This window comes from Geotrypetes seraphini, chromosome 5, assembly GCF_902459505.1.
Source record: "Geotrypetes seraphini chromosome 5, aGeoSer1.1, whole genome shotgun sequence".
Lineage (NCBI taxonomy): Eukaryota > Metazoa > Chordata > Amphibia > Gymnophiona > Dermophiidae > Geotrypetes > Geotrypetes seraphini.
Genome location: NC_047088.1, coordinates 127419380 through 127447035, shown reverse-complemented (window position 1 = coordinate 127447035; position 27656 = coordinate 127419380). Strand labels below are relative to the sequence as shown.

The 27656-nt window shown below is 46.8% G+C and overlaps 1 protein-coding gene across 1 annotated transcript in view; it reads left to right on the top strand.

The window, feature by feature from the left end:
* The window catches only part of LRRFIP1 (LRR binding FLII interacting protein 1), a 296086-nt gene that overhangs the window by 64549 nt on the left and 203881 nt on the right, over window positions 1–27656 (top strand). The window contains exon 2 of the mRNA XM_033946260.1: window positions 5749–5835. Within this exon, the coding sequence (XP_033802151.1) occupies window positions 5749–5835 (87 nt within the window). The remainder of the gene's footprint in view (window positions 1–5748; window positions 5836–27656) is intronic.

The following is a 27656-nucleotide window of genomic DNA, read 5'->3' as shown; positions in this document are numbered from 1 at the left end:
CCACTTTGAGCTTAGACTCCCTCAAAATGAACATCTCCTCTGCTGTAGCTAGTAGGGATCCGCAAGCCTCACCAACTGATGGCCACCTCCTCCCCCTCCAACTTCTCAAGTTCTGCAGCTGGCAGCAATATTGCAGAGCTGCTGCCTTCCCTCCTTCCTGCCCCCCTTGGCTTTCATGCTGGCATGAAAGCAGTGGCAGCTTGGGATATTGCCATTGGCTGCAAAGCTTGGTTGCCAGGCTGGTGGAAGATGTGTTCAGTTGGCAGGGCTTGAGAATCCCCACTAGCTTAAGTATTTATAAATTGCACTCGGGGGGGGAGGGGGAAGAAACTTTGGTGCCCATCCACTGATTTTGGGCTACGCCACTGAATCACTAATAAAACCCTAAGCGCACATGTGTGTTCCCTGCATCCATGATCTGTAACTCCATGCCAGTAGAACACTACTGCATGCGGAGTTCGGCAACCACAGACGCAGAGAACACGTCAGTAACTCCCCCCTCCCACCCTCACTCACTCATTCACGTCCGCCGTTGTTGCCACTGCTGCTGCTCTTCGTTGCATCTGCCCTCCTCTTCAAAGCAGCCTGCTGAGGATCAACGGCCGGCTGTAGCAAACCTCACGGTCCGTTCTCCACCTCAGTAGCACGTTCCCTCTGACGCGATCCCGTACATCAGAGTTGGGGGAAACAGAAGGGGGCCATGGAACAGGCAGCCATGGCATAACAGGGGGCAGGGAGAGAGAAAAAGGGGGCTGCTGTGGGGGGAGGAGTGTGCTGGGGGACAGACAGCAATCATGCTTTGGTCTGGGAGGGGGGAAACAGAAGGGTGCCATGGAGCAGGCACGCATGGCATAACGGGGCCAGGGGGAGAGGGAAAGGGGGCTGCTTTGGGGGGAGGGGTGTGCTGGGGGGCAGACAGCAATCATGCTTTGCTTGAGGAGGGGGGGGAAACAGAAGGGGGCCACGGAGCAGGCAGGCATGGCACAACAGAGAAATACAGGCAGGCAGGGGGCCAGGGAGAGACACAGACAGAAAGAATGACAGACAGTCAGGGGGCCAGGGAGAGAGACAGACAGAAAGGAAGACAGACAGACAGTGTCCAAGGAGACAGAGAGACAGAGAGAAAGAAAGAAAGACAGACACATACACATATCTATTCTAGCACCCGTTAATGTAACGGGCTTAAAGACTAGTACAAAAATAATTGTGATGTACATATCCCAAAGCTAACATATTCCAGTTAATAAATTCAAAATAAAACATTTTTTTCTACCTTCTTAAGAACATAAGCAGTGCCTCTGCTGGGTCAGACCAGAGGTCCATCATGCCTAGCAGTCCGCTCACACGGTGGCCCATCAAGTCCAGAAACCTGTATTTAACCCTCTATCTATACCTTTCTATCCCCTTTTCCTTCAGAAAATTGTCCAAAGCCTTCTTGAACTCCAATATCGTACCCTGTCCTATCACGCCCTCTGGAAGCGCATTCCAGGTGTCCACCACCAGTTGGGTGAAGAAGAACTTCCTAGCATTGGTTCTGAATCTGTCCCCTTTTAATTTTTCCAAATGCCCTCTTGTTCTTGTAGTTTTCGAAAGTTTGAAGAATCTGTCCCTTTCCACTTTCACCTTCGTGATCTTGTAAGTCTCTATCATATCCCCTCTAAGTCTCCGCTTCTCCAGGGAAAAGAGCCCCAGTTTCTCCAGTCTTTCAGCAAATAAAAGGTTTTCCATACCTTTTATCAAACGTGTCGTTCTCTTCTGATCCCTCTCGAGTATCGCCATATCCTTCTTTAGGTACGGCGACCAATATTGGACGCAGTACTCCAGATGCGGGCGCACCATTGCCCGATACAACGGCAGGATAACTTCTTTCATTCTGGTTGTAATACCCTTCTTGATTATACCTAGCATTCTATTCGCTTTCTTAGAGGCCGCTGTGCACTGTGCCGATTGCTTCATTGTCTTGTCCAATATTACCCCTAAGTCCCTTTCTTGGGTACTCTCACTCAATAACTGCCATCCCATCTTGTAGCTGTACCTCGGGGTTTCTGTTTCCTACGTGCAAGACTTTACATTCTCTACATTGAACTTCATCTGCCATCTCGTCGCTCACTCCCCTAGTTTGTTCAGGTCTCTTTGTAAATCTTCGCAGTCCTCTTTAGTCCTAGCCCCATTAAATAGTTTGGTGTCGTCTGCAAATTTTATTACTTTGCACTTCTGTTCGAGGGAGAAGAGGCCCAGTTTCTCTAATCTTTTGCTATACAGCAGCTCCTCCAACCCCTTAGCCATCTTAGTCGCTCTTCTCTGGACCCTTTCGAGTAGTACCGTGTCCTTCTTCATGTACGGCGACCAGTGCTGGACACAGTACTCCAGGTGAGGGCGCACCATGGCCCGTTACAGCAGCATGATAACCTTCTCTGATCTGTTCGTGATCCCCTTCTTTATCGTTCCTAGCATTCTGATCGCCCTTTATACCGCCGCAGCGCATTATGCAGACAGCTTCATCGACTTGTCGACCATAACTCCCAAGTCTCTTTCCTGGGAGGTCTCTCCAAGTACCGCCCCAGACATCCTATATTCGTGCATGAGATTTTTGTTACCGACATGCATCACTTTACACTTATCCACGTTGAACCTCATCTGCCATGTCGATGCCCATTCCTCGAGCCTGATTATGTCACGTTGCAGATCTTCGCAATCCCCCCGCATCTTCACCACTCTGAATAACTTCGTATCATCTGCGAATTTAATCACCTCACTCGTCGTACCTATGTCCAGATTGTTTATAAAGATGTTAAAGAGCACGGGTCCAAGCACCGAGCCCTGTGGCACCCCACTGGTGACGCTCTTCCAGTCTGAGTATTACCCATTTACCCCCACTCTCTGCTTTCTATGCTCCAGTTTTTAATCCACGTGAGTATTTATCCCTCGATTCCATGGCTCGCAATTTTCTGAAGTAGTCGTTCATGTGGAACCTTGTCGACCGCCTTCTGAAAATCCAGATATACAATGTCAACCGGATCGCCCTTGTCTGTCTGTTTACTCCCTCAAAGAAGTGCAGCAACTTCATCTAACACGATTTGCCTTTGTTAAAACCGTGCTGACTGGTCCTCATCAGCCCGTGTCCGTCAAGGTGATCAATGATGCTGTCCTTTATCAGTGACTACCATCTTTCCCAGTACCAAAGTCAGACTCACAGTTCTGTAGTTTCCCGGATCTCCCCTCAAACCTTGCTTGAAGATTCGCCACCTTCCAGTCTTCCGAAATCTTTCCTGATTTGATCAACAGATTGGCGATTAGTTGAAGCAGTTCTGCTATGGTCCCTTTCAGTTCCTTGATGACCTTCGGATAGATGCCATCCGATCCCGGGGATTTATCGTTCTTAAGCCTATCAATCTGCCTACACACCTCCTCTAGACTCCCACTGCTTCCTTCGCGGGTCGTTTCCCCTTAATATATCTAAAGAACGGCTTGAAGTTCTTTGCCTCCTGAGCTATTTTTTCCTCGTAGTCTCTTTTGACTCTTTTTACTGCCTTATGGCACCTGCGTTGATGTTGTTTGTGCTTGTTCCAGTTTTCGGCCGTTTTTAACCTTTTCCATTTTTTAAATGAAGTTTTTTTGTCTCTGATTGCTTCCTTCAGCTCTACAGTCTCTTTGAAGGAGATTTGTAGGGCAGCAACTTGATCCACTCTACATACATTTCCAAGTTTTGCAGATTGGATGTAGTGGCAAAGGAGGACTCTGCTTTTGGATCCTCAGTGTTATGATAAGGTGTAGTGGTCCCGCCCTAGATTTCTTTGACTGCTTCTGTACATCCTGTCCATCCAGAGTGATACACCTAATGCACTGGACTTGGGTGTGGTTTTGCCCAAAAATAACCATGAGCAAGCTTAAGCGGCCCTAGGCATCTCCCTAAGGGTGCGATAGATGCCTGAAATGTTGGCCAACAAAAAGCTGGTATACATTTCAATTAGACGCGGCCGCTGAGCTGATCGCCACAAGGAAGTCTCCCTGCTGCAATCAGCTGAGCGGCCGCAGCAGAGACCTCCCTCTGTGAATTTGACCGGCAGGAGGGATATTCCCTCCTGCCAACACCCCTGACCCCCCACCCGGCAATGTCTGTGGCAGAAGGGATGCTCACTCCCTCCCGCAGCCATCCCCGAAACCCTATGACATTGTCCATGGCAAGAGGGATGCCCACTTCCTCCTGCCACCCACTTCATCAATCCAGCGAACCCCTGACATTCCCGACCCCCCACCACATCCAGTTGGCAAGAAGGATGCCCACTCCCTCCTGTCACTGGCCCTGAACCCCCAACACCCACCTGACATTTTCCGAAATTCACTGACATTCTCCTACACCCACCTGACACTCTCCAACATCCCCCTTGATACCTCCCGAATCCACCCCATACCTTTAGGAGTTGCTGGCAAGAAGGATGCCTATTCCCTCCTACCGGCAGGCCCACCTCTTCCAAACTGGTGAGCCTTCCCCTTCCTGATGCATTCTGGGATTAACTGGGGAGCGGTCTAAGGCTCTGATTGGCTCAGATGCCTAAGGCCCCTCCCAACCAGAGTTTTAGGCCTCTTTCTCAGTGCATTCCAATTGGCCAATTATCAAAGCCTACTCCCATGTGAGGGAGTGTCGGGGGTTGTTGGGGAGTGTCTGGGGTTTGGGGGATCGACGGGACCGGCGGCAGGAGGGTGTGAGCATCCCTTCTGCCACGGACATGGCAACATGGATTCACAAGAGGTAGATCTTGTCAGAGAAATCTGATCAATTTCTTTGACTGGGTGACCAGAGAATTGGATAGAGGGAGTGAGCTAGATGTGGTGTATTTAGATTTTAGCAAAGCCTTTGACAGTGCTCCACACAGACGCCTAATAAATAAATTGAGTGCTCTTGGGATGGACACCAAAGTGACTGGCTGTGTCAGGAACTGGTTAAGTGGAAGATGACAGTGGGTAGTAGTGGTCAATGGAGATCACTCTGAGGAAAGGGATGTTACCAGCAGTGTGCCTCAAGGTTCTGTTCTTGGGCCTGTTCTTTTTAATATTGCTGAAGGGCTGTCAGGTAAGATTTGAGATTTGCCTCTTTGCGGATGATACCAAAATTTGCAATAGAGTAGACACACTCCAAATGGTGTGAATAACATGAAGACCAACCTAGCGAAGCTTGAAGAATGATCTGAAATTTGGCAGCTAAAATTTAATGCTAAGAAATGCAACGCCATGCATTTGGGCTGTAAAAACCCAAAGGATCATCACATACAATCACAACCAAGTCCCGCTCTTCTGTCATTCTTCACCCCCTAAATTCTGCCGTTCCTATGGTCAGTCATAAGAAGAAGTACATAGTATTTGAGACAATGGAGGGTCAGGCCACTTTGTCAGAAGGTGCAGGGAATTTGGATTGGCATGCTCCTACTCCTCTTTCCTTCCAGCCACACTTGTTTCTCTTCACAATGCCACAGGCAGCAGTTCTGGGACACAGAATGGAGGGAGGGAGGAAGGGAAGGAGAGGGGACACATTGGGACATGGAAGGGAGGAAGAGGAGCACATTGGGACATGGAAGAGAAGCAGGACCCTGTTATAATACGAGTCCGATGTAAGTTGGACGTTCATAATTCAGGGACTACCTGTATTCCTTTGGAAAAAATGAGCCAGCACAACAACCCCATTTGTTTCCTACTACCTACTCTTTAGGGTTTGTTAATCTGATTTGAATTTATCCTCTTTTATATTCACAGGCTGAAGCACGGCTGGCAGCAAAGAGGGCAGCACGAGTTGAGGCACGGGAGATCAGGATGAAAGAGTTAGATCGACAGCAGAAGGAGGTACAGAATTGTGTTATTGATGTTTTCTCTTGTGAGATGCTACTATTTCTCCTCTTTAGTCATGGAACACGGGGGAATAAAAATTAAGCTATTCTGCTGAATAAGTTATATGTGTGAGGGAATTTTTCAGATTTTTTTAAATCTTGGAGATTGACCTCTTAAAGAAAAAGTCCCAGCACATAAAATATAGTAACTTAGGGCCATATACTATATATGATGACCAAAATATTTGTGCCAACTAGAATGGTGCTTAGTGTAATTCTATAAAAAGTGCATGCAACTTATAGAATCGTATTAAGTGCCACTGCATGTCATAACTTTTAGGCACACCCATTTAGGCCAAGGAAAACCAGGCCTAAATACCTGTGCCTAACTTGTGCACATTCTATAACAGTGAGCATAAATTTTCAGAATGCCCATGATATGCCCATGCTCCTTCTTTGGCCGTGCCTCATTTACAGATTCATGGGCTAGATCTGATGCTCAGCATTTTATAGAATGTGCTTACCAAGATATGCACGTAACTTCAATTTAGTGTCAATTAGCATCAATTATGAGAGATTAACTGCTAATTATCAGCACCAGTAAGGCTTGTTAAACAATTAAATTGTGCATGCAAATTGAATTGCATGCACAATTTAAGGCGCTATATACAGAATTTTGGGATTAGTATATAATAAAATGAAATCCCTTAGTTACTTATATCTAAATTTACTTATATCTAAAATCCCTTAGTTTACATATATCTGAATTTAGTATGTTTATTAAAATTTGATACGAGTAATGCTTACAGCTTTCGACAGTTCTAAGCTGTTGACAAATTATTTAAAAACTAGTCTTTAAGCCCGTTACATTAACGGGTGCTAGAATAGATGTGTCTGTCTGTCTTTCTTTGTCTCTCTCTCTCATTGGCTGCTGTCTGTCTGTCTTTCTGTGTCTCTCCTTGACCACTGTCTGTGTCTTTCTGTCTCTCTCTCCTTGGCCGCTGTCTGCCTGTCTTTCTGTCTCTCCCTCTCTCCTTGGCCGCTGTCTTTCTGTGTGTCTCCCTCTGTCGCTCTCTGTGTGTGTCTATCTTTCTGTCTCTTTCTCTCTCTCTCTCTCCTTGGCTTCTGTCTGCCTGTCTTTCTGTCTCTCCCTCTCTCCTTGGACGCTGTCTGTCTTTCTGTCTCTCTCTCTCCTTGGCCGCTTCTGTGTGTCTGTCTGTCTTTCTGTCTCTTTCTTTCTCTCTCTCTCTCTCTCCTTGGCTGCTCTCTGTGTATATTTCTGTCTCTTTCTCTCTCTTTCTCCTTGGCCGCTGTTTATGTGCCTTTCTGTCTCTTTCTCTCTCTCATTGGCCGCTGTGTGTCTGTCTTTCTGTCTCTTTCTTTCTCTCTCTCTCTCCTTGGCCGCTGTCTGTATATGTTTCTGTCTCTATCTCTCTCTTTCTCCTTGGCCACTGTTTATGTGCCTTTCTGTCTCTTTCTCTCTCTCTCATTGGCCGCTGTGTGTCTGTCTGTCTTTCTGTCTCTTTCTCTCTCGTTGGCCGCTGTCTGTCTCTCTATCTCCTTGGCCGCTGTCTGTCTCTCTATCTCCTTGGCCGCTGTCTGTGTGTCTCTCTGTCTTTCTATCTCTTTCTCTCCTTGGCTGCTGTCTGTGTAGGTTTCTGTCTTTTTCTCTCTCTCTTTCCTTGGCCGCTGTTTATGTGCCTTTCTGTCTCTTTCTCTCTCTCTCTCTCTCTTTTCTTGGCCGCTGCCTGTGTGTCTTTCTGTCTCTCTCTCTCTTTGGCCGCTGTCTGTCTTTCTATCTCTTTCTCTCTCTCTCTCTCTCTCTCTCCTTGGCTGCTGTCTTGTCTGTCTCTTTCCTTCCCTCTCTCCCGTTCCCTGCCTGCGCCCTGCTCCCCTTCCTTTGACCGCCCCCCCAGCCTATCACACCCCCCTCTGCGGCAGCGCCACCAGCCTCCAACAAATCCTCATCCTCAACCCGGAAATTCACCCAGAGGGGAGAGTGGAGGCAAAGGAGAAGGTTGTGCGACCACGGAGCGGCAGTAGTTGTGCCCTTCCCTCCCCTAGCTCCGTAGCTCGGTCGCCGCCAGCGCCTCCTTCTCTCCCCGATGTCGGCTCCCAATGTGCGCACACACTGCACACGTGCCACACTCTGCAACATTTCTCTGCCAACCACAGAGCGACGGACGCACGGAGCCACAAAAATTGAAGTGCGCATGTGCGTTAAGGGTATTATTATCTTAGATGATTTAAAGAAAAGGAACTCCATAAAAAATAAACCCTCATAGGTGATACTTATTGTGTGTGTCTATCATCTGAGAACTTTTTTTGTTTTGATCCTCTGAGTTTGCTTGGAACTGTGGCGATTGGTGTGCCATTTACATCTGGCACTCGGAGAAACAACATAAGAACATAAGCAATGCCTCCGCTGGGTCAGACCTGAAGTCTGTCGTGCCCAGCAGTTCGCTCATGTGGCGGCCCAACAGGTCCAGGACCTGTGCAGTAATCCTCTATCTATACCCCTGTATCCCCTTTTCCAGCAGGAAATTGTCCAATCCTTTCTTGAACCCCAGTACCGTATTCTGCTCTATTATGCCCTCTGGAAGCGCATTCCAGGTGTCCACCACACGTTGGGTAAAGAAGAACTTCCTAGCATTCGTTTTGAATCTGTCCCCTTTCAACCTTTCCAAATGCCCTCTTGTTCTTTTATTTTTCGAAAGTTTGAAGAATCTGTCCCTCTCCACTCTCTCTATGCCCTTCATGATCTTGTAAGTCTCTATCATATCCCCTCTAAGTCTCTTCTTCTCCAGGGAAAAGAGTCCCAGTTTCTCCAATCTCTCAGATTATGAAAGGTTTTCCATACCTTGTATCAGATGTGTTGCTCTCCTCTGAACCCTCTCAAGTAACGCCATATCCTTCTTAAGGTATGGCGACCAGTATTGGACGCAGTACTCCAGATGCGGACGCACCATCGCCTGATACAACGGCAGGATAACTTCTTTCGTTCTGGTAGTAATACCCTTCTTGATTATATTAGCATTCTGTTCGCTTTCTTAGGGGCCGCTGCGCACTATACCGTTGGCTTTATTGTCATGTCCACCATTACCCCCAAGTCCCTTTCTTGGGTACTCTCCTTCAATAACATCCCTCCCATCGTATAGCTGTACCTCGGGTTTCTGCTTCCCACATGTAGTACTTTACATTTCTCAACGTTAAACTTCATCTGCCATCTCGTCTCCCATTCCCCTAGTTTGTTCAAGTCCCTTTGTAATTCTTCGCAGTCCTCCTTAGTCCGAGCTCCACTAAATAGTTTGGTGTCATCCGCAAATTTTATTAACTCACACTTCGTCCCTGTTTCTAGATCATTTATAAATATATTAAATAGCAGCGGCCCGAGCACCGAGCCCTGCAGGACTCCACTCGTGACCCTCCTCCAGTCTGAGTAGAGGCCCCTCACTCCTATCTTCTGTTTCCTACCCGTCAATCAGTTTCTGATCCATCTATGTATGTCTCCTTCCACCCCATGGTTCTTCAGTTTCCGAAATAGGCGTTCATGGGGTACCTTGTCAAAGGCTTTTTGGAAATCTAGATATATGATGTCTATGGGGTCTCCTCTGTCCATCCGTTTGTTAATTTCTTCGAAGAAGTGCAATAAGTTCGGTAGGCACGATCTCCCCTTGCAGAAACCAGGTTGGCTGGTTATCAGAAGTTTGCTTCTTTCAAAATGTTCATCGATGTTGTCTTTTATCAGTGCTTCCGCCATTTTCCCCTGAACCGAGGTCAGACTCACCGGTCTGTAGTTTCCCGGGTCACCTCTTGATCCCTTTTTACAGATGGGTATAACGGCCATCTTCCAATCCTCCGGGATCACGCTTGTTTTCAGGGATAGATTGCAAATTTGCTGCAGTAGTTCCACTATCTCCTCCTTTAGTTCCTTCAGAACCCTTGGATGGATTCCATCCGGACCCGGGGATTTGTCAGTTTTTAGTTTTTCTAGCTGTCTGCATACGTCTTCAAGGCTCACTTCCATGGATGAGACATCACTGGGGACATTCGGCTCCTTATGAAAAAGCTGCGGCTACTGTGGTGCGTAGCCACAGGGGTGTGGCCTAAGGGGCATGCTAAGCCCTTCGGGAGTCACAAGTAGCCACAAAAGTTGAAAGTAACCTTGGAAGTTGCTAAAAGTATTTATTTTATATAATGGAATAATGTAAAGGTAAAACTAAGGTCTCTACTCCAATGACTACTGGCCCAGTAGACTGACATTTGACTACTCCCAGTGTGGCTTCTATACAAGTTCCAGCTGTTGATATGTATTCAGGGGTATCCCTCTAGATCAGTGGTCTCAAAGTCACGAGCCAAGGGCCGTAGTCTGTACACAATCTCGCACTCTGGGCAGGAAGAGAGGCTTCGGTGCCAGCAGACTTGCAACTTCCTGCTGCAATCGTGTATGCTGGGACTCCTGCCTTAGTGATCGTGTACAGACTGTGGCTGCAAAATACAGGTATTGTTGGACAGGGAGGAGGGGAGGAAGGAAGGGAGAAGGGGTACTGCTGGACAAGGTGAGCAGGAAATGGAGAAGGGGTACTGCTGGACAAGGGGAGAGAGGGAGAAGGGATACTGCTAGACAAGGGGAGAGAGGGAGAACGTGTACTGCTGGACAAGGGGAGCAGGGAAGGGAGAAGTGGTACTGCTGGACCTGGCAGAAAGGGAGAGAAAGGAAAGGTGCTATACACTGGAAGGGAGGATGAGATGGTGCATGGGGAGCAAGCATGTTGGGTTGGGGGATGTGAAGGAGGGATGCCACTGAGAGAATAGACGAGGACAGAGAGAGAAAGCATGCAGGAGGCAGAAAATGTTGAACTCATGGAGAGGGTTAGATGGGTGGAGAGGAGAGAAAGGAGGGAAGGAAAAATGTTACATTGGGGAAGGAGGAGAGGGCAGAGAGTGAAAAGTTGGACTCATGGAGGGAGAGAGGGAGATGTTGTTTGGTTGAAGGAAGGAGGACCAGAGGAGAAGCATGCAGGAGAAAGAGAGAAAAAAAATGTTGGACTGGTGGAAAGGAGGGAGAAATGTTGGACTGGGAGGGGGGCCAGAAAGGAGGAAGGGAAGGGAGATTGACTGCAGGGGGCAGAAAGGAGGAAGGGAAAGAGAAATGTTACACTGGGGGAGAAGGAGATTGATGTCAGACCATGGAAATAGGGAGGGAAGGAGAGAGAGATAGGAAGGGAAGGGAAGACATGGAAAAGTAGATTCTCCTAGGACAAGCAGGATGAATCAGCCACATATAGGTATTGTCCCAACAGCTCCCAATTTGCGGATAAGCTCTCCAATAGCTCAGAGATTTCTTTTTTTTTTTTTTCTCTGAGCATGTGCAGTGCCCAGGCCCCACTGGGCATGCCCGAGCACTACCCATTTCCCCCTGCTTTCTCCTAATCCCCAGTCTTTAGTCTTCGCCTGTTCCCATCGGTCAGACTTCTACAGCTCTCCACTTTTTTCTACCTTTACAACCTTTCTACTTACCACTTTGAAGATGCCAGAAACATCGAAGAAATGTCTGGGATGCAGGAAAAGGATGAGTACACTGGATCCTCATGAACTGTGCGTCCGCTGCTTGGGTCCAGTGCATGAGGACCAGTGTTGCTTGCTATGTGTGCGCATGTCCCCGCGAGCACGCAAGCTAAGGAAGAGGGCACTAAGAGACTTCGTCAAGAGAAGTGAGGCCCGAGAATCTTCCTCCAGCAACCATCCTCATCGGAATGCAGCAGCAGGGGAGCCACAAACTACAGCGGTAAGGAGCCTCCAGGACGCCATGGCACATCTACTCCCCCCGTCTGCACCAGGTCCAGCAGAGAAATCTCTCCTGGAGCCCCTGCATGCTGCCGAGCTCAGTCAGCCTCTGCAGTCAACCGATCGGGGTTCTCCCTGCAGCCTACCCCTCCTGAAGTCGGTGGAAGCAGCTGCAGCTTCCTCACCAGTGGGCCCAAACCTGGGGACGCCACCCGGACTTGCACTCACCCCCACATGTGGGCCGGAAGCAACTCCATCTCCCTGCTCCTCTTCAAGCTGCCCCAGCACTAAGCCACACCCCCCTGAGGGATTCCTCTCGCCGCCACCACCATCACAGCCACAGCAGTGGGGACAGGAGGCGTAACCACCATTCTCCTGCAGGACACAGAGCCAGAGGGAGAGACAGCAGGTGGGCATGCAGCACACCATCTCCTTCCAGCCCTTCCTCATCCTCACCACCTGCCAAGCGACGCAAGGACCACTCAGAGGCATCGTCCCACCCGGAGCACCAGACAACAGCCCAGGGAGTTGACCATCAAAGACTCATCCATCTGCTGACGCAGTTCCTCACTTAGCAGGGAACCCTCCATACACTGCAGCGGTCCAGCACCCAGGCGAGCAGCGCCCAAGCTCCTCAAGAGACAAGTCCAGCGGCCAGACCCCCTGACACTGACACAGAGGATGAGTCTGACGCCAGCTTCCTGAGCGCTTAAAACTCAGACTGATCCCCTGCGTCATCTCCAGCAAAGACGCCGCCGACGCCTGCACAAAAAACAGAGGACCTGGCCTACCCCAAGTTCATTCAGAAACTCGTAGTCATCCTCGGGATCCATATGGGGGGACCATCAGAATCCATGCCGGATGATGACAGACTCTTGTAGTCTCTGAACAACCCCAAGCAAGCAGTAGCGATTCCGGTGCACAAGAACCTCCTCGACTGCAGAGATAGGATTTGGCAAACCCCCTCAGGGTGTACCACATCCTAGAAACTGGAAGTAAAGTACCAGGTCCTTCCGGTCCCAGGGTTCGACAAACCGCAGCTGTCACACAAGTCCATTGTGGTAGCCTTGGCGCTCAAGAAACACAAGTCAGCGCGACCGTCATCGACCGCCCCACCAGGGACCTTAAGACCCTGGATTCCATCGGGAAAAAGACCTTCCAGGGTGCCATGCTTAGCGCACGTATCGCTGCGCACCACTTCCAGATGATGCTGTACCAGGAGGCCATTCAGAAAAAGATAAAGCAGGCCCTGCAGTTCGCCTCCAAGCCAGTTCAGGACTCTCTCTCACCCCTCCTCCATGATCAAGAGAAATGCAACAAGCACCTCTTCAGGGCGGCCTTTGATATCTTTGAGACATCTAGCCACACGGGGGGGGAACAGCCATCCTAGCCCGACGCTTGGCCTGGATTCATGCCTCGGCGCTTCATGAGGACCTCCACGAGCCCCTGGCAGATGCACCATGCACAGGAGAGAACCTATGTGGTGACAAGGTTAAAGAGACAGTCGAGGGCATCAAAGAGGACTGCACCACCCTCCAAACCCTCGCCTCTCATGGCTTAGAACACTGTGCCCCCCCACAAAGACAGCATAGGAACCAACCTCGCATGCCATTCACCACCAACAAGCAGTACCCCGCAACACCACGCTGGCAGCAGTCGGGGCCCCCAAGCTTACAACAATATAGCAACTCCTATGCGAACAAGCGTCGCTCAAGGGACAGGGGCAACCAAAGGCAGACCGCCCCCCCGAAACAAAAGCAGAATCTTTGACCACCATCCGAACCAGCAGGGCCCGGTGGGAGGCAGGATCAGATTATTTGCGAGTGCCTGGTCCAGAATCACCACCGACCAGTGGGTCCTCAACTTCATCAAACGGGAATACCACATCCGTTTCGACTCCTGCCCTCCAGAGAGACCACCACAGCGGGCGGGGTATCCAACAACAGACGACGTGGTTCTCCTGCAACAAGTAGAGGACCTACTCCAGGCAGAAGCGATAGAGGCGGTCAACAAATGATTTTACTCCAAGTACTTTCTCGTGCCAAAGAAGGACAAGGGCAAACGCCCAATCCTGGATCTCCGCAAACTCAACAAGTGCATACACAAGGAACGCTTCCGGATGCACTCCCTGGGCACAGTCCTTCCCCTGATACAGCCCAACAACTGGTTAGCCTCTCTGGACCTGCAGGACGCCTACACCCATGTGCCAATCCACCCAACCCACAAGAAGTATCTTCGCTTCATGATCCGAGAAAGACACTTCCAGTACAAGGCCCTGCCTTTCGGACTCTCGACAACCCCAAGAGTGTTCACAAAGTGCGTGGCCGTGGCAGCAGCATGTCTCTGCCTGCAGGGGATATGCATCCTCCCCTATCTCGACAACAGGCTGATAGTGGCCCGCTCACCAGGAGAGGCCCAGGCAGCCCTGACAACCACCAAGGTTAACTGCATTATCTATGGGACAGTGCTGTGAACAAGACTGCCCTGTGAACTTCTAAAAGCTAAGTTACTCAGCATTTCATATTCTGCTCTTTTCACTGTTTTTCAGCATTATATCTGCTTAATTTCTCTTCTCCTCCCTGTTTCTTACTTAAAAAAACCCAAAAAGCACAAAAAATAAACCCTTCTCTTTCCTCTGTTAAATCTTATTTCCTCTTTCTCTTCATAGGAATAAGGGTAAGACTTTATTAACTCTAATTAAATCCTGGTGCCTGTGGCACAGGGTGACTAAAGTAGGGAAAATCCTGTTATAAATCCTGTGTTTTAGGGTAGCCACTGATTTGTTATAGAGACTACATTTTTGTTTAAAATACTGTGTTTTAGGGTGGTATAGAGCCTGTATTTCTGACTTACTAGTTTTTAGCCATTGTGTCTGCTGATTAGGTGGAGAACGGAGGGGCTCTGGTTTACTTCTAAGGTTAACTGCATTATCTTTGGGACAGTGCTGTGAACAAGGTTGCCCTGTGAACTTCTAAAAGCTAAGTTACTCAGCATTTCATACTCTGCTCTTTTCACTGTTTTTCAGCATTATATCTGCTTAATTTCTCTTCTCCTCCCTGTTTCTTACTTTAAAAAAACAAAAAAAATAAACCCTTGTCTTTCCTTTGTTAAATCGTATTTCCTCTTTCCCACCAACCCCAGGGACCACTTTTCATATATAGTGACCCAAATAATCAGGACTACTCAAATCGACCTTCACAACCAATCAAGATGACCTTTATTCTATGCAATCACTGTGGTGCTTTAATTCCAAGACATACTATTTGGAGGCTTAAGGCTTGCCCCATCTGTCTTCAACTTGCTAATATTAAGGAGGAGCTCTGCAAACTGAAACAGGAATTGAATACAATTAAAGAAGCTTCCATCAATCCACAAAATCATACCAACTTACCACCTCTACCTCAAAGAATAAAACAGCCCAGGAATAAATGGGTCACAGTAGGCTCAGGAAGACTGCGACATGTAACACAGAAACATCCATCTTCACAAATATTACCTCTACAGAATTCCTTTGCTCCACTAGTGCACTGCAATACTCAAGAAAACAGAAGGAAGGTGGGACTGGAATCAATGAAGGTAACTCAAGAGAACAAGCGCACCCTAAGCACAAATAAAAAAGCCAAAAACAGAAAACTATTACTGTTGGGGGATTCCATCATCAGAGGCGTTAACCTTGGAACACAAGGCGAGGAGACCAAAATAGTGAAATGTCTTCCAGGATCCTCAGCTACCAGGAGTTCCAGGCAAATACAGACTATAATTAAGGAAGAAACTAAGGATTTTAACACTGATGTTGTTATCCATCTGGGAACAAATGACCTGGCCAACAACTCCACACTTGCAGCACAGAAAGCTTTTTGGGAGCTTGGTGAGGGCATGAAACCTTTTGTAAAGACTTTAGCTTTTTCTGAAATACTGCCTGCATATGGAAAGGGAGAGCAAAGAGTGAAAAACACAGAGGACTTTAATAGATGGCTCAAAGCCTGGTGTCATCAAGAAGACTTCAGGTACATAGGAGGATGGAGATATACATGGAAGGACAAGAAGCTATATTGCACTGATAGGCTACATATTACTACAGCAGGAAAAAGAAACCTTGCAGAGAAATTTAGACAATATTTTTCTAGGCATTTAAACTAGAAGGTGGGGGTGGTGTATGTACGAAGGACAATTATAGAGACCACCCTTGGCAAAAAAAAAGATGTGATAGCAGTAAGACTGCAACATAAACAATATCAGCAACTCATTTCTTAGTATTGCAACAGAAAGTGAAACGAAACAAAAATCCATATGAAAAAGGAGATTATCGCTGAAAAATAGCTGGAAAGCGATGACCACAAATGCTCGCAGTCTAAGCAACAAAGTTCATGATCTGCAAGCCCTGATGTTAGAGGCAGATCTAGATATTGTCGCTATCACAGAGACATGGTTCAGTGAATCACATGGATGGGATGCAAACATACCGGGATATAATCTTTTTAGGAAAGATAGAGATGGCCAAAAAGGTGGAGGAGTAGCTCACTTTTTTGTTGCAGCCGACGCTCGGTGGAGAGAGGGCAGCCAGCCTCGTGAGATCCAGCAGGAGAGGAGCGTGGGAGCACTGCTCCGCCCCCCTCCCATCTCTACAGGAGCCCCGACGCCTGAAAACCTTGAAGCTCCACCAGAGCGCGGCCTTTTTGTTGCAGCCGACGCTCGGTGGAGAGAGGGCAGCCAGCCTCGTGAGATCCAGCAGGAGAGGAGCGTGGGAGCACTGCTCCGCCCCCCTCCCGACTCTACAGGAGCCCCGACGCCTGAAAACCTTGAAGCTCCACCCGAGCGCGGCCTTTTTGTTGCAGCCGACGCTCGGTGGAGAGAGGGCAGCCAGCCTCGTGAGATCCAGCAGGAGAGGAGCGTGGGAGCACTGCTCCGCCCCCTCCCGACGCTACAGGAGCCCCGACGCCTGAAAATCTTGAAGCACCAATGGCGTGCAGCCGCTCGGCGTGCCGTCAAAGGCGCACGTCAAAGGCGTGTGCGCCTTAGCACGTGCCTTTACGAAGTACCTACGAGAGGCACCTGCACAGGGGGCCTCCGACACCAGCACCAAGAGCCACCCAAGACAAACCACAAGCCAGCCACCCGCAGTGACGACCCAAGACTTTACTGTAGGACACTTTATTACTCTGTAATCTACCACTCTCTATTGTCTGATACTAAATAGATAACCTATTATAAGGTAAGATAGCATACTGCTCTATTTGACTGTAATTTACCACTTCCTACCGTGGGTTACTGTACTATTCTGTAATTTACCACCCTCTACTGTCCGATACTAGATAGATAACTTACCGTAAGGTAAGACTTTATTGCTCTATTTGATTGTAACGTTCTACTTCTGGCCGGTGAAGTCTGCCCCCACCTAACTATCCCACTCTTCTTGGCATTAAGCCAGACCAACTGAGCAAAAGTCAAGAGAAACATCGCTCCAAACAATCACGGTGCCACGACCCACCGATACACAGCCCACAACGCTCCCCAGACAAACTCCCAAGACACAACCACTACAGCCCCAGTTCCACACCATGGCACGTCCAAGCTCACACCAATGCACAGCACTACTCTTACTCTACCTGCTCACCACTAGATACTGCATTGCAGACCACTCTAACACAGCTCCCATCCCCATACACATCACCCTACACCGATCAGTTAAACCTAAACCCCCCCAGCTACACGCTCCATACCACACAAGACCACCCAATCTCCCAGCCTCCCCCAACTCACACTCACCCCCACAAACTGACCAAGCCTCGCCCCAACAAACCAAGATTACTAAAAAAACTCACCTACTCCCACATCTCACCAATCGACCACACCAACCACCAGCTCCTAAATGGCGCCTACCTAAATATCAGATCAATGCGCAACAAATCGATACTTATCAGAGATTGGCTGACGGAAACTAACCCCGACTTTGTCCTTCTCACGGAAACCTGGCTTCAATCAGAGAAAGATATCATCATTAAAGATTGCCTACCTCCAGGATTCAAGATTCTCTCACTAGCTAGAACATGGGGAAGAGGAGGAGGACTAGCTATAATCTACCAAGACCAACTAAACTGTACCACTCTCAACACAACCTCCTCACCAAACGCAGAAATTCTAACCATCTCCCTAACCTCAAAATCATTACCCGCCTCGCTTACTATCACACTATTCTACATCCCTCCAAAAAAATGGTCCCTAACCAAAGAGGTCTTCGCGGAATCCCTACTAACTAACTCTTTAACAAGCCCTTACAATCTACTATGTGGGGACATTAACATCCATCTTGAGCAAACGGACCAACCAGAAATTGCAGACTTCTGGTCGCTGCTTACTCAACTAGGATTTGCCAAACAACCCCCTATCAAAACCCACCAAAAAGGTCACCAACTAGACCTAGTAACTTTCTCTTCCAAGGAACAGGCCTCCCCCACATTTTACTGGATACAAGACAGTTGGTCAGACTCTCTCTGGTCAGATCACCATCTCTGCACCTTCTCAATAGGATGCCAACTTAAACCCCCCAAAAACAGCAAAACTAGAACCATCAAAACACACACTACCAGAGGAAAGATTGACCCAGTGGAATTCTGGTCCCGCTTTGAAACAAACACCAAGCAATCCGAAGAAACGGAGAACCTTATGACCACCTGGATTGAGAACAGTACTAACGTACTAAACGAAATTGCCCCCATCAAGACTCACAGAACAAGAACCACAAATCACGAAGGCTGGTTTGACTCAGAACTGCTGCTAGTAAAGAAAGAGCTCAGAAAAGCAGAAAGAGCATGGCAGAAATCAGGAACCCAAGAACACAGACTAACCTGGAGACATAAATTAAAACATTACAAAAACCTCATTAACGAAAAAAGAAAAAACTTTTACTCCCACAAAATAGGTAACATTAAGACCAACAGCAGCAACCTATTTAAATTGGTTAATGACCTTTACAACATCGATACCTTCACAAATATATATGAAGAATCCACACTCACTGCCAACTCCCTTGCAGACTTCTTCAACAACAAGATCCAAAGATTAAGATCAACTTTACCTACCAAGACCAATTCCCTCGAACAGTTCCCCATCCTCCCAGACCCTAATACACCCAACTCAGACCCGGGTATAATTAAACCAGACCCAGGAGCCAGAACAAACCTTAGCTGGAAACAATTCTCAACAATTGACTGGAAAACCTTTAATACCTACTATAATAAATACAACTGCTCCTTCTGCAAATTAGACACATGCCCACCAAACATCATGAAAGCAGCCCCGAGCCACTTCAAAGCAAACATGATGACTTGGGCTAATAGGGAGTTCCCTATTAGCCGCAGGAATCTTCCCACCAGAGCAAGGTCACATTATGATTACCCCCATTTTAAAAAACGCAAAAGAATCACCAAACTCCCCATCCAACTACAGACCGATCGCAAGCATCCCCTTATTCACCAAAATAGCAGAAGGGGCAGTAAAGGTAGAACTCTCCACATACCTAGAAAAATTCAACATCCTAAGCGACTATCAATCTGGCTTTCGCACGGAACACAGCACCGAAACCATCTTAGCCACTCTTCTTGACCATCTCCACACGCTCTTTAGTCAGGGCTCTAGTGCATTGATTGTACAACTAGACCTAAGCAGTGCCTTCGACCTGGTCGACCACACCATACTCCTTGAATGTCTATCACACATTGGTATCTCCGATCAGGTCCTCAACTGGTTTCAGAGGTTCCTAAAAAATAGATCCTACAAAGTACACCAGAACAACGCTTTCTCATACTGCTGGGAAAACACCTGCGGTGTACCGCAGGGCTCCCCCCTATCCCCCACCCTGTTCAATATCTACCTAGCCTCCCTAGGTAACCTACTACACACCCTCAAACTCAAATTTTTCATCTATGCAGATGATATCACATTAGTCATCCCTTTCACTAGCTTCTCACCTGAAACACTTAATTATATTACAAATATCCTCAACCAGATCGAGCTCTGGATGCTAGTATTCAGGCTGAAACTAAATTCCGACAAAACAAAATTTTTTCTGGCCTCCCCCAACGACAAAATCAAGGACACCACCATCCAACTGAAAGGAAGGTCTTTCCCCCTTGAAAACACTGTAAAAATCCTGGGTGTTATGCTGGACAGACATTTATCCTTAGAATCTCACACCGACCTCAGCGTCAGGAAATGTTTCGCGGTACTCTGGAAACTCCGAACCATAAAAAAATACTTCAATGATTCCTCGTTCCGCCTTCTAGTGCAATCTGCCATTCTCAGCATTCTAGACTACTGTAATATTATTTACCTGAACTCCACGAAGAAAACGACCAGGAGACTAAAAGTGATCCAAAACACAGCCGTCCGCCTCATCTATGGCCTAAAGAAATGGGAACATATCACCCCTTTCTACCACCAACTCCACTGGCTGCCTTTCGAATCCAGAGTACTCTTCAAATTTGCATGCTTCTGCTACAAATCGGTAAACGGCCTCTCGCCAAGATACATCAATCCCCTCTTTAACCTTTACTGCTCCAACAAGAAATCCCGTAGAATTCAGCTGTTCGCCTACCCCTCGCTTAAGCTCTGTCATCTTAAAAGATTCCTAGACAAAACCTTCGCCTTCCAAGCAGCCAAGATGAACCCATGGATCGCCCAAATGATTCTCGAGGCTCCCACTTACCTCGACTTCAGAAAAACACTCAAAACTTACCTATTCAACAAACAAGCCCCCTAACGCCCCCTCTCCGGAATTACCTGGCCACACGCCCGCCCCTTTCCCCCTTCATTGATCGCTGTCTTCCAGCTCACTTACCCGCCTCCTTCTTCATCAGCCAAGTTTGGCTAAAGTTGTTGTAAATCCAATAAATCATGGTAAATCGGCCCGTTCGGCAGAAGGTGTTCTAAATCCAATACATTGTTTGTATACCCAATACATTGCTTGTAAACCCAAAACATTGTTTGTAAATCGGCATGTCAATGCGGATCCTAATGTAATTATTGTGAACCGCCTAGAACTCGATGGGCATGGCGGTATATAAGAATAAAATTATTATTATTATTATTATTATTCTTTGTAAAGATCAATATTCAAATGACCGAAATGCAAGGGAACTGGGGAGAGGAAGAAGCGATATGGATTGCTCAGAAAAGAGAAGATGGAACTTCTATCTACTTGGGTGTAGTCTACAGATCTCCGATTCAATTGCAGCAAATTGATAAGGATCTGATTGTGGCTATCTAAAAGTTTGGAAGGAAAGAGGAGGTTCTGCTGTTGGGAAATTTCAACCTGCCAGATGTAGACTGGAATGTTCCGTCTGTGGAATCGGAAAGAAGTAGGGAGATTGAGGATGCCTTTCAAGAGGCTCTGCTCAGACAAATGGTGATGGAACCCACAAGGGAAAAAGCGATATTGGATCTGGTCCTCACAAATGGAGAGAATATCTATAATCTTTGAGTGGGTGCTCACCTGAGAAGTAGCAATCATCAAACGGTTTGGTTTGATATAACGGCTAAAGTGGAGAGCGGCCGCACGATACTTAAAGTCCTAGATTTCAAACGTACGGATTTTAATGCAATGAGAGAGTACCTGAAGAAAGAGCTTTTAGGATGGGAGGACATAAGAGAAGTGGAAAGACAGTGGTCTAAGCTGAAAGGAGCGATAAAAATGGCTATGGACCTTTATGTGAAGAAAATCAATAAAAACAAGAGAAAAAGGAAGCTGATATGGTTCTCCAACCTAGTGGCTGAGTAAATAAAGGCGAAAGAGTTGGCGTTCGTGAAAATATAAAAAAAACCCAAGAAGCAGAAAGGACTACAGGGTGAAACTGAAAGAAGCTGAGAGATACGTCTGGCGAAAGCACAGGCGGAAGAACAAATGGCTAAAAATGTAAAAAAGGGAGACAAAAATTTTTTCAGATATATTAGTGAAAGGAGGAAGATGAGGAGAAAGCAAATGCGCTAAACAAATACTTCTGTTCTGTGTTCACAGAAGAAAATCCTGGAGAAGGACCGAGATTGTCTGGCAAAGTTACATGAGAAAATGGAGTGGATTCTGCGCCATTCACGGAGGAGGGTGTTTATGAGCAACTTGAAAAACTGAAGGTGGACAAAGCGATGGGACCAGATGGGATCCATTCCAGGATACTAAGGGAGCTCAGAGAGGTTCTGGTGAGTCCTATTAAAGACTTGTTCAACAAATCTTTGGAGACGGGAGTGATTCCTGGGGATTGGAGGAGAGCGGATGTGGTCCCTATTCATAAAAGTGGTCACAGGGATGAAGCAGGAAACTACAGGCCGGTGAGCCTCACTTCAGTTGTTGGAAAAATAATGGAAGTGTTGCTGAAAGAAAGGATAGTGTACTTCCTTGAATCTAATGGGTTACAGGATCCAAGGCAACATGGCTTTACAAAAGGTAAATCATGCCAAACAAACCTGATTGAATTTTTTGATTGGGTGACCAGAGAGCTGGATCGAGGACATATGCTAGATGTAATTTACTTGGATTTCAGCAAAGCCTTTGATACAGTTCCTCATAGGAGGCTGTTGAACAAACTTGAAGGGCTGAAGTTAGGACCCAAAGTGGTGAACTGGGTCAGAAACTGGCTGTCAGACAGACGCCAGAGGGTGGTGGTTAATGAAAGTCGCTCGAAGGAAGGAAAGGTGAATAGTGGAGTCCCTCAGGGTTATGTGCTGGGGCCAATCCTGTTCAATATGTTTGTGAGTGACATTGCTGAAGGGTTAGAAGGAAAAGTGTGCCTTTTTGCAGATGATACCAAGATTTGTAACAGTAGACACCAAAGAGGGAGTGGAAAATATGAAAAAGGAGCTGCAAAAGTTAGAGGAATAGTCTAATGCCTGGCAACTAAAATTCAATGCAAAGAAATGCAGAGCAATGCATTTGGGGATTAATAATAGGAAGGAACCGTATATGCTGGGAGGAGAGAAGCTGATATGCACGAATGGGGAGAGGGACCTTGGGGTGATAGTGTCCGAAGATCTAAAGTCAAAAAACAGTGTGACAAAGCAGTGACTGCTGCCAGGATGCTGTGCTGTATAAAGAGAGGCGAAGTCAGTAGAAGGAAGAAGGTGTTGTTGCCCCTGTATAGGTCATTGGTAAGGCCCCACTTGGAGTATTGTGTTCAGTTTTGGAGACCGTATCTGGCGAAGGACGTAAGAAGACTTGAGGCGGTCAAGAGGAGGGCGACAAAAATGATAGGAGGCTTGCGCCAGAAGACGTATGAGGAGAGACTGGAAGCCCTGAATATGTATACCCTAGAGGAAAGGAGAGACAGGGGAGATATGATTCAGACGTTCAAATACTTGAAGGGTATTAACGTAGAACAAAATATTTTCCAGAGAAAGGAAAATGGTAAAACCAGAGGACATAATTTGAGGTTGAGGGGTGGTAGATTCAGGGGCAATGTTAGGAAATTCTACTTTATGGAGAGGGTAGTGGATGCCTGGAATGCGCTTCCGAGAGAGGTGGTGGAGAGTAAAACTGTGAGTTCAAAGAAGCGTGGGATGAACACAGATGATTTAGAATCAGAAAATAATATTAAATATTGAACTAAGGCCAGTACTGGGCTGACTTGCACGGTCTGTGTCTGTATATGGTCGTTTGGTGGAGGATGGGATGGGGAGGTCTTCAATGGCTGGGAGGGTGTGGATGGGCTGGAGTAAGTCTTAACAGAGATTTTGGCAGTTGGAACCCAAGCACAGTACCGGATAAAACTTTGGATTCTTGCCCAGAAATAGCTAAGAAGAAAAAATTAAAAAATTTAAATTGAATCAGGTTGGGCAGACTGGATGGACCATTCAGGTCTTTATCTGCCGTCATCTACTATGTTGCTATGTTACCATAACCCTCCTCCAAGAACTGAGGTTCCTCATCAACTACAAAAAAATCCCACCTGATACCCACACAGAGGATATCGTTCATTGGAGCAGTCATTGATACCACACAGACCAAGGCCTTCCTACCAGACTGTCGGATCGACACCATGACATCCCTGGCCGAGCGCATCTCTGCCAGCAGCTCATCATCAGCACGCTCCCTCCTGTGTCTCCTGGGCCACATGGCGGCAGCAGTCTTCGTCGTCCAGCACAAATGAGACCTCTGGAATGGCACCTCAGACGCCACTGGAACCAGCATACCCAACCACTGACCACTCAGATACCCATTCGCCATCCAATACAAAAGACGCTGAACTGGTGGATGGCCCAAGACAACTTAGCGAAGGGGAAACCATTCAGACCACCACCTAAACTAAACTAAACCTTAGGTTTGTATACCGCACCATCTCCACAAGTGTTGAGCTCGGCACGGTTTACAGGGTTAGGTTGAAAAGGTGCTACAATGAAGGGTTATAGGAAAGGAGCTAGGAAGATAAAGAGGGACAAGGTACCAAAGAGCGAGAGGTGTTAGATTTTTGAAAAGAGCCAAGTTTTCAGGTGTTTGCGGAAGGATTGGAGGGAGCTTGAAATTCTGAGCGGGGATGTGAGGTTGTTCCAGAGTTCTGTGGTTCTAAAGGGGAGGGATGTTCCTAGTTTTCCTAAGCGGGATATACCTTTTGCAGAGGGGAATGATAGTTTCAGTTTTTGAGAGGATCTAGTGGAATTAGGGTTAGAGGAGTTCCAGAAGAGTGGGATAACGGGAGGGAGGATGCCATGTAGGATCTTGAAAGCTAAACAGGCACATTTAAAGAGGACTCTGGAGTGAACTGGGAGCCAGTGAAGTTTGGACAGGAGTGGGGAGAAGTGGTCGAACTTGCCTTTAGCGAAAATAAGCTTGGCCGCGGCGTTCTGGATTAGCTGAAGTCTATGGAGTTTTTTTTAGTTAGGCTTAAATAGATGGAGTTGCAATAATCCAGTCTAGAGAGGATGGTGGATTGAACAAGGACGACGAAGTAAGAATGATGAAAGTACGATCTCACTTTCCTCAGCATATGAAGACTAAAGAAGAATTTTTTTACCAAGAAGTTGAGGTGGTCATTGAAGGAGAGAGAGGAGTCTATGATGATGCCAAGGACTTTGCTTGAAAACTCAAGCTGAAGAGTGGAGCCGGAAGATAATGGGATGGAGGTGGGTAAATGACCTAATATTGGGCCGAGCCAAAGTAGTTTTGTTTTGGAGTCATTCAATTTCATTTGTACAGAATGTGCCCAGGATTGAAGGTTCATTATACATGCGGATATGTTCTCAGCGAGGTTAGTGAGGTTCGAGTCAGTCTCAAGGAGGATGAGGATATTGTCAGCATAGGTGTAGAGAGTTTCCAGGGGGAATAGATGAAGGAGTTTCAAAGAGGACATGTAAATATTGAAAAGGATAGGAGAGAGGGGTGAGCCTTGCGGGACTCCACATATCGGCTTCCAGGGAGGGGATGAGTTACCGTTTATGTTAACGGTGTAGGAGCGTAAGCGTAGGAATTTCGAAAACCAGTCTAGGACTGTGGAACTTATGCCTATTTCAGGGAGTTGGAAGATTAGGATATCATGATGGACGACGTCAAAAGCTGCGGAGAGGTCAAATTGTAGAAGTACAGCAAATTTATTGCGAGAATGAAGTTGTAGTACCTTAGAGATTAGTGAGGCTAATAGGGATTCGGTGCTGATGTTGGGTCTGAAGCCAAATTGGTGGGGTAGGAGAATAGAGAATCTTTCTAGGTAGGATGAGAGTTGAGTAGATATGATGGATTCTAACATCTTGGTTAGGAGAGGGATATTTGCTATTGGACGGTAATTGGAGGGAATAGAGGGGTCAAGGTCGGTCTTTTTCAGTAGAGGGGTTAGTGCAATATGTCCCATTTCGGAGGAGAAAAGGCCCGATGTTAGAGCATCGTTTATAAGTTTGGTGAGGGAAGCGATGGCCTGTGTAGAGATATTCTCGAATAGGTAGGAGGGGAAAGGATCCAAGGTACATTTGCAAGTTTTTAGTTTGAGGCAGAGTTTGGAGACTTGCAATTCGGAAACAAGCTCAAAAATGGTCCAGGATCTGTCGGCTGGAATGGGATTGGAGACAACTAGGGAAGGGTTGAGGTCAGTAGAGATTAGGGAGTTGTAGGAGACTGTAGGTGGGAAGGAGCATCTTAGGGTGGTAACCTTTTCATTAAAGAATTTTGTAAGGGCATCTGCTGATAGAGACGAGGGGAGCAAGGATGGGTCCTTTTTTGTAGTTAAGGAGCGCCAAATGTTAAACAACTGGTTGTTGGATCTGGAGATTTTATCTCCAAAGAAATTCTTCCTGGCTTTTTTTAGTAATGAATTGTAAAGTTTAATATTGACCCTCCAGGTCTGTCTATCTGAGGGGGATTTAGATTTTTTCCATTTGCGCTCCAAAGTGCAACATTTCTGTTTCAGCTCTCTATGGAGCGGTCGATACCAAGGGGCCTTTCGGGGGTAGGAGATGGTTTTTGTGGATATTGGAGCGAGGTAGTGATAGATGGATTCGGAGAGGGAGATGCAATTGCATCAGCAGGATTCAGAGTCTGTAGGCTTAGGATTGGAGGAGAGTTGGTTGAGAAATTTGGACCAGAAAAGATTACTCGAAATTTTCTTGCGGAAGGTTATTGAATGGGAGGAATGGGATGGGGATTCAAGGTGTGACATGAAAATGGGGAGGCAAGTAGCCCCTAAGAAGTGGTCAGACCAAGGGACTTGTTCCCAACGGGTGTCATTGGTTGAAGTTTTGAAGGCAGTAAGGTCGAGGAAAGTGGTTAAGTCTAGTGTATGTCCTTTTTCGTGGGTTGGAGAAGAGGTAGGTGAGGGAAAACCTAGAGAGGTAAGGAAGTTGTTAAATTCGATCGTGTGCTTGCTGTTGGTGTCATCAAGGTGGAGATTAATATCACCAACAATCAGTAGTCTTTGAAATTTAAGAAAGGCGTTTGGTGGTGGTCAAATACTATTTTGCAGCAAGGTCGCAGTGGTTGGCAACACGATATGTTCTTACAAATCAGCATTTAGAGAGATTGTGCATCTTTTTTATACACCCGAAGACTCAAAAGACTCCTGAGGCAGGCCGTTTGGGCCGAAACATGTGCATGTCGGGTCGCAGAGTCATTTTATGAATTTTGGATGAATAAAGCTATCTGGATTTATCAGATGAGTTGAAAGACATTTTTTGTTGTGCATCATTCTGAATGGGACAATTCCACTTTTGTTGTGTGCAGCAGGACAACACAACCCACCTGCCTCCCCGTATGGCCGACCCGGCCACAGCTAGGAACATCCTGGGGATTAGGGGGAAGCAGGGGGAAATGGGTAGTGCTCGGGCATGCCCAGTGGGGCCTGGGCACTGCACGTGCTCAGAGAGAGAGAAAAAAAAAGAAATCTCTCTGAGATATTGGAGAACTTATCCGCAAATTGGGAGCTGTTGGGAAAACACCCATATGTGGCTGACTATCCTACTGTCCACGGAGAACCTAAGTTACAGGTAAGTAACTACACTTTTTGAGAAGAAAGCAGAAAAATGGAAAAATTGAATGTTAAGTTAATGCCAAAGATGGATGCAAGGCAGAAAGTGAAGATGGAGAGAAAAATAGTCAATGGACAAGAAGGCCCTGGAAATATAGTTAAAAGCACAGAAAAATAAACTCACCAGACAAAAAAAGTTGGGAAAATGATTTTATTGTCTATATAGTGATTGAAATGTGTCAGTTCTGAGAAAGAAAAGATGTTAAACTTTAACTGTGAGGGCTGCATTAAAAATAGGGTACTTGGAGGGCTGCAAAAAAAAAAAAAAAAAGTTAATATCTTATTAAAGAAATTACAATTTTGCATGATGAAAAACTCTTTATAACTTTGTCATTTCTTTAATAAGACATTAGCTATTTTTTCTGCGGCCCTCCAAGTACCTACAAATCCAAAATGTGGCCCTGCAAAGGCCATTGAGTTTGAGACCACTGCTGTAGATCGTACACCTCCACACCCTTCTCCTTTTCCTGTTGAATTAGGTCCTAATGTAGCTCCTAATATAGCTTTACCAGATAATCCAGATGAGATCAGTGATTACATATAGCTCTATGCCAAAAAT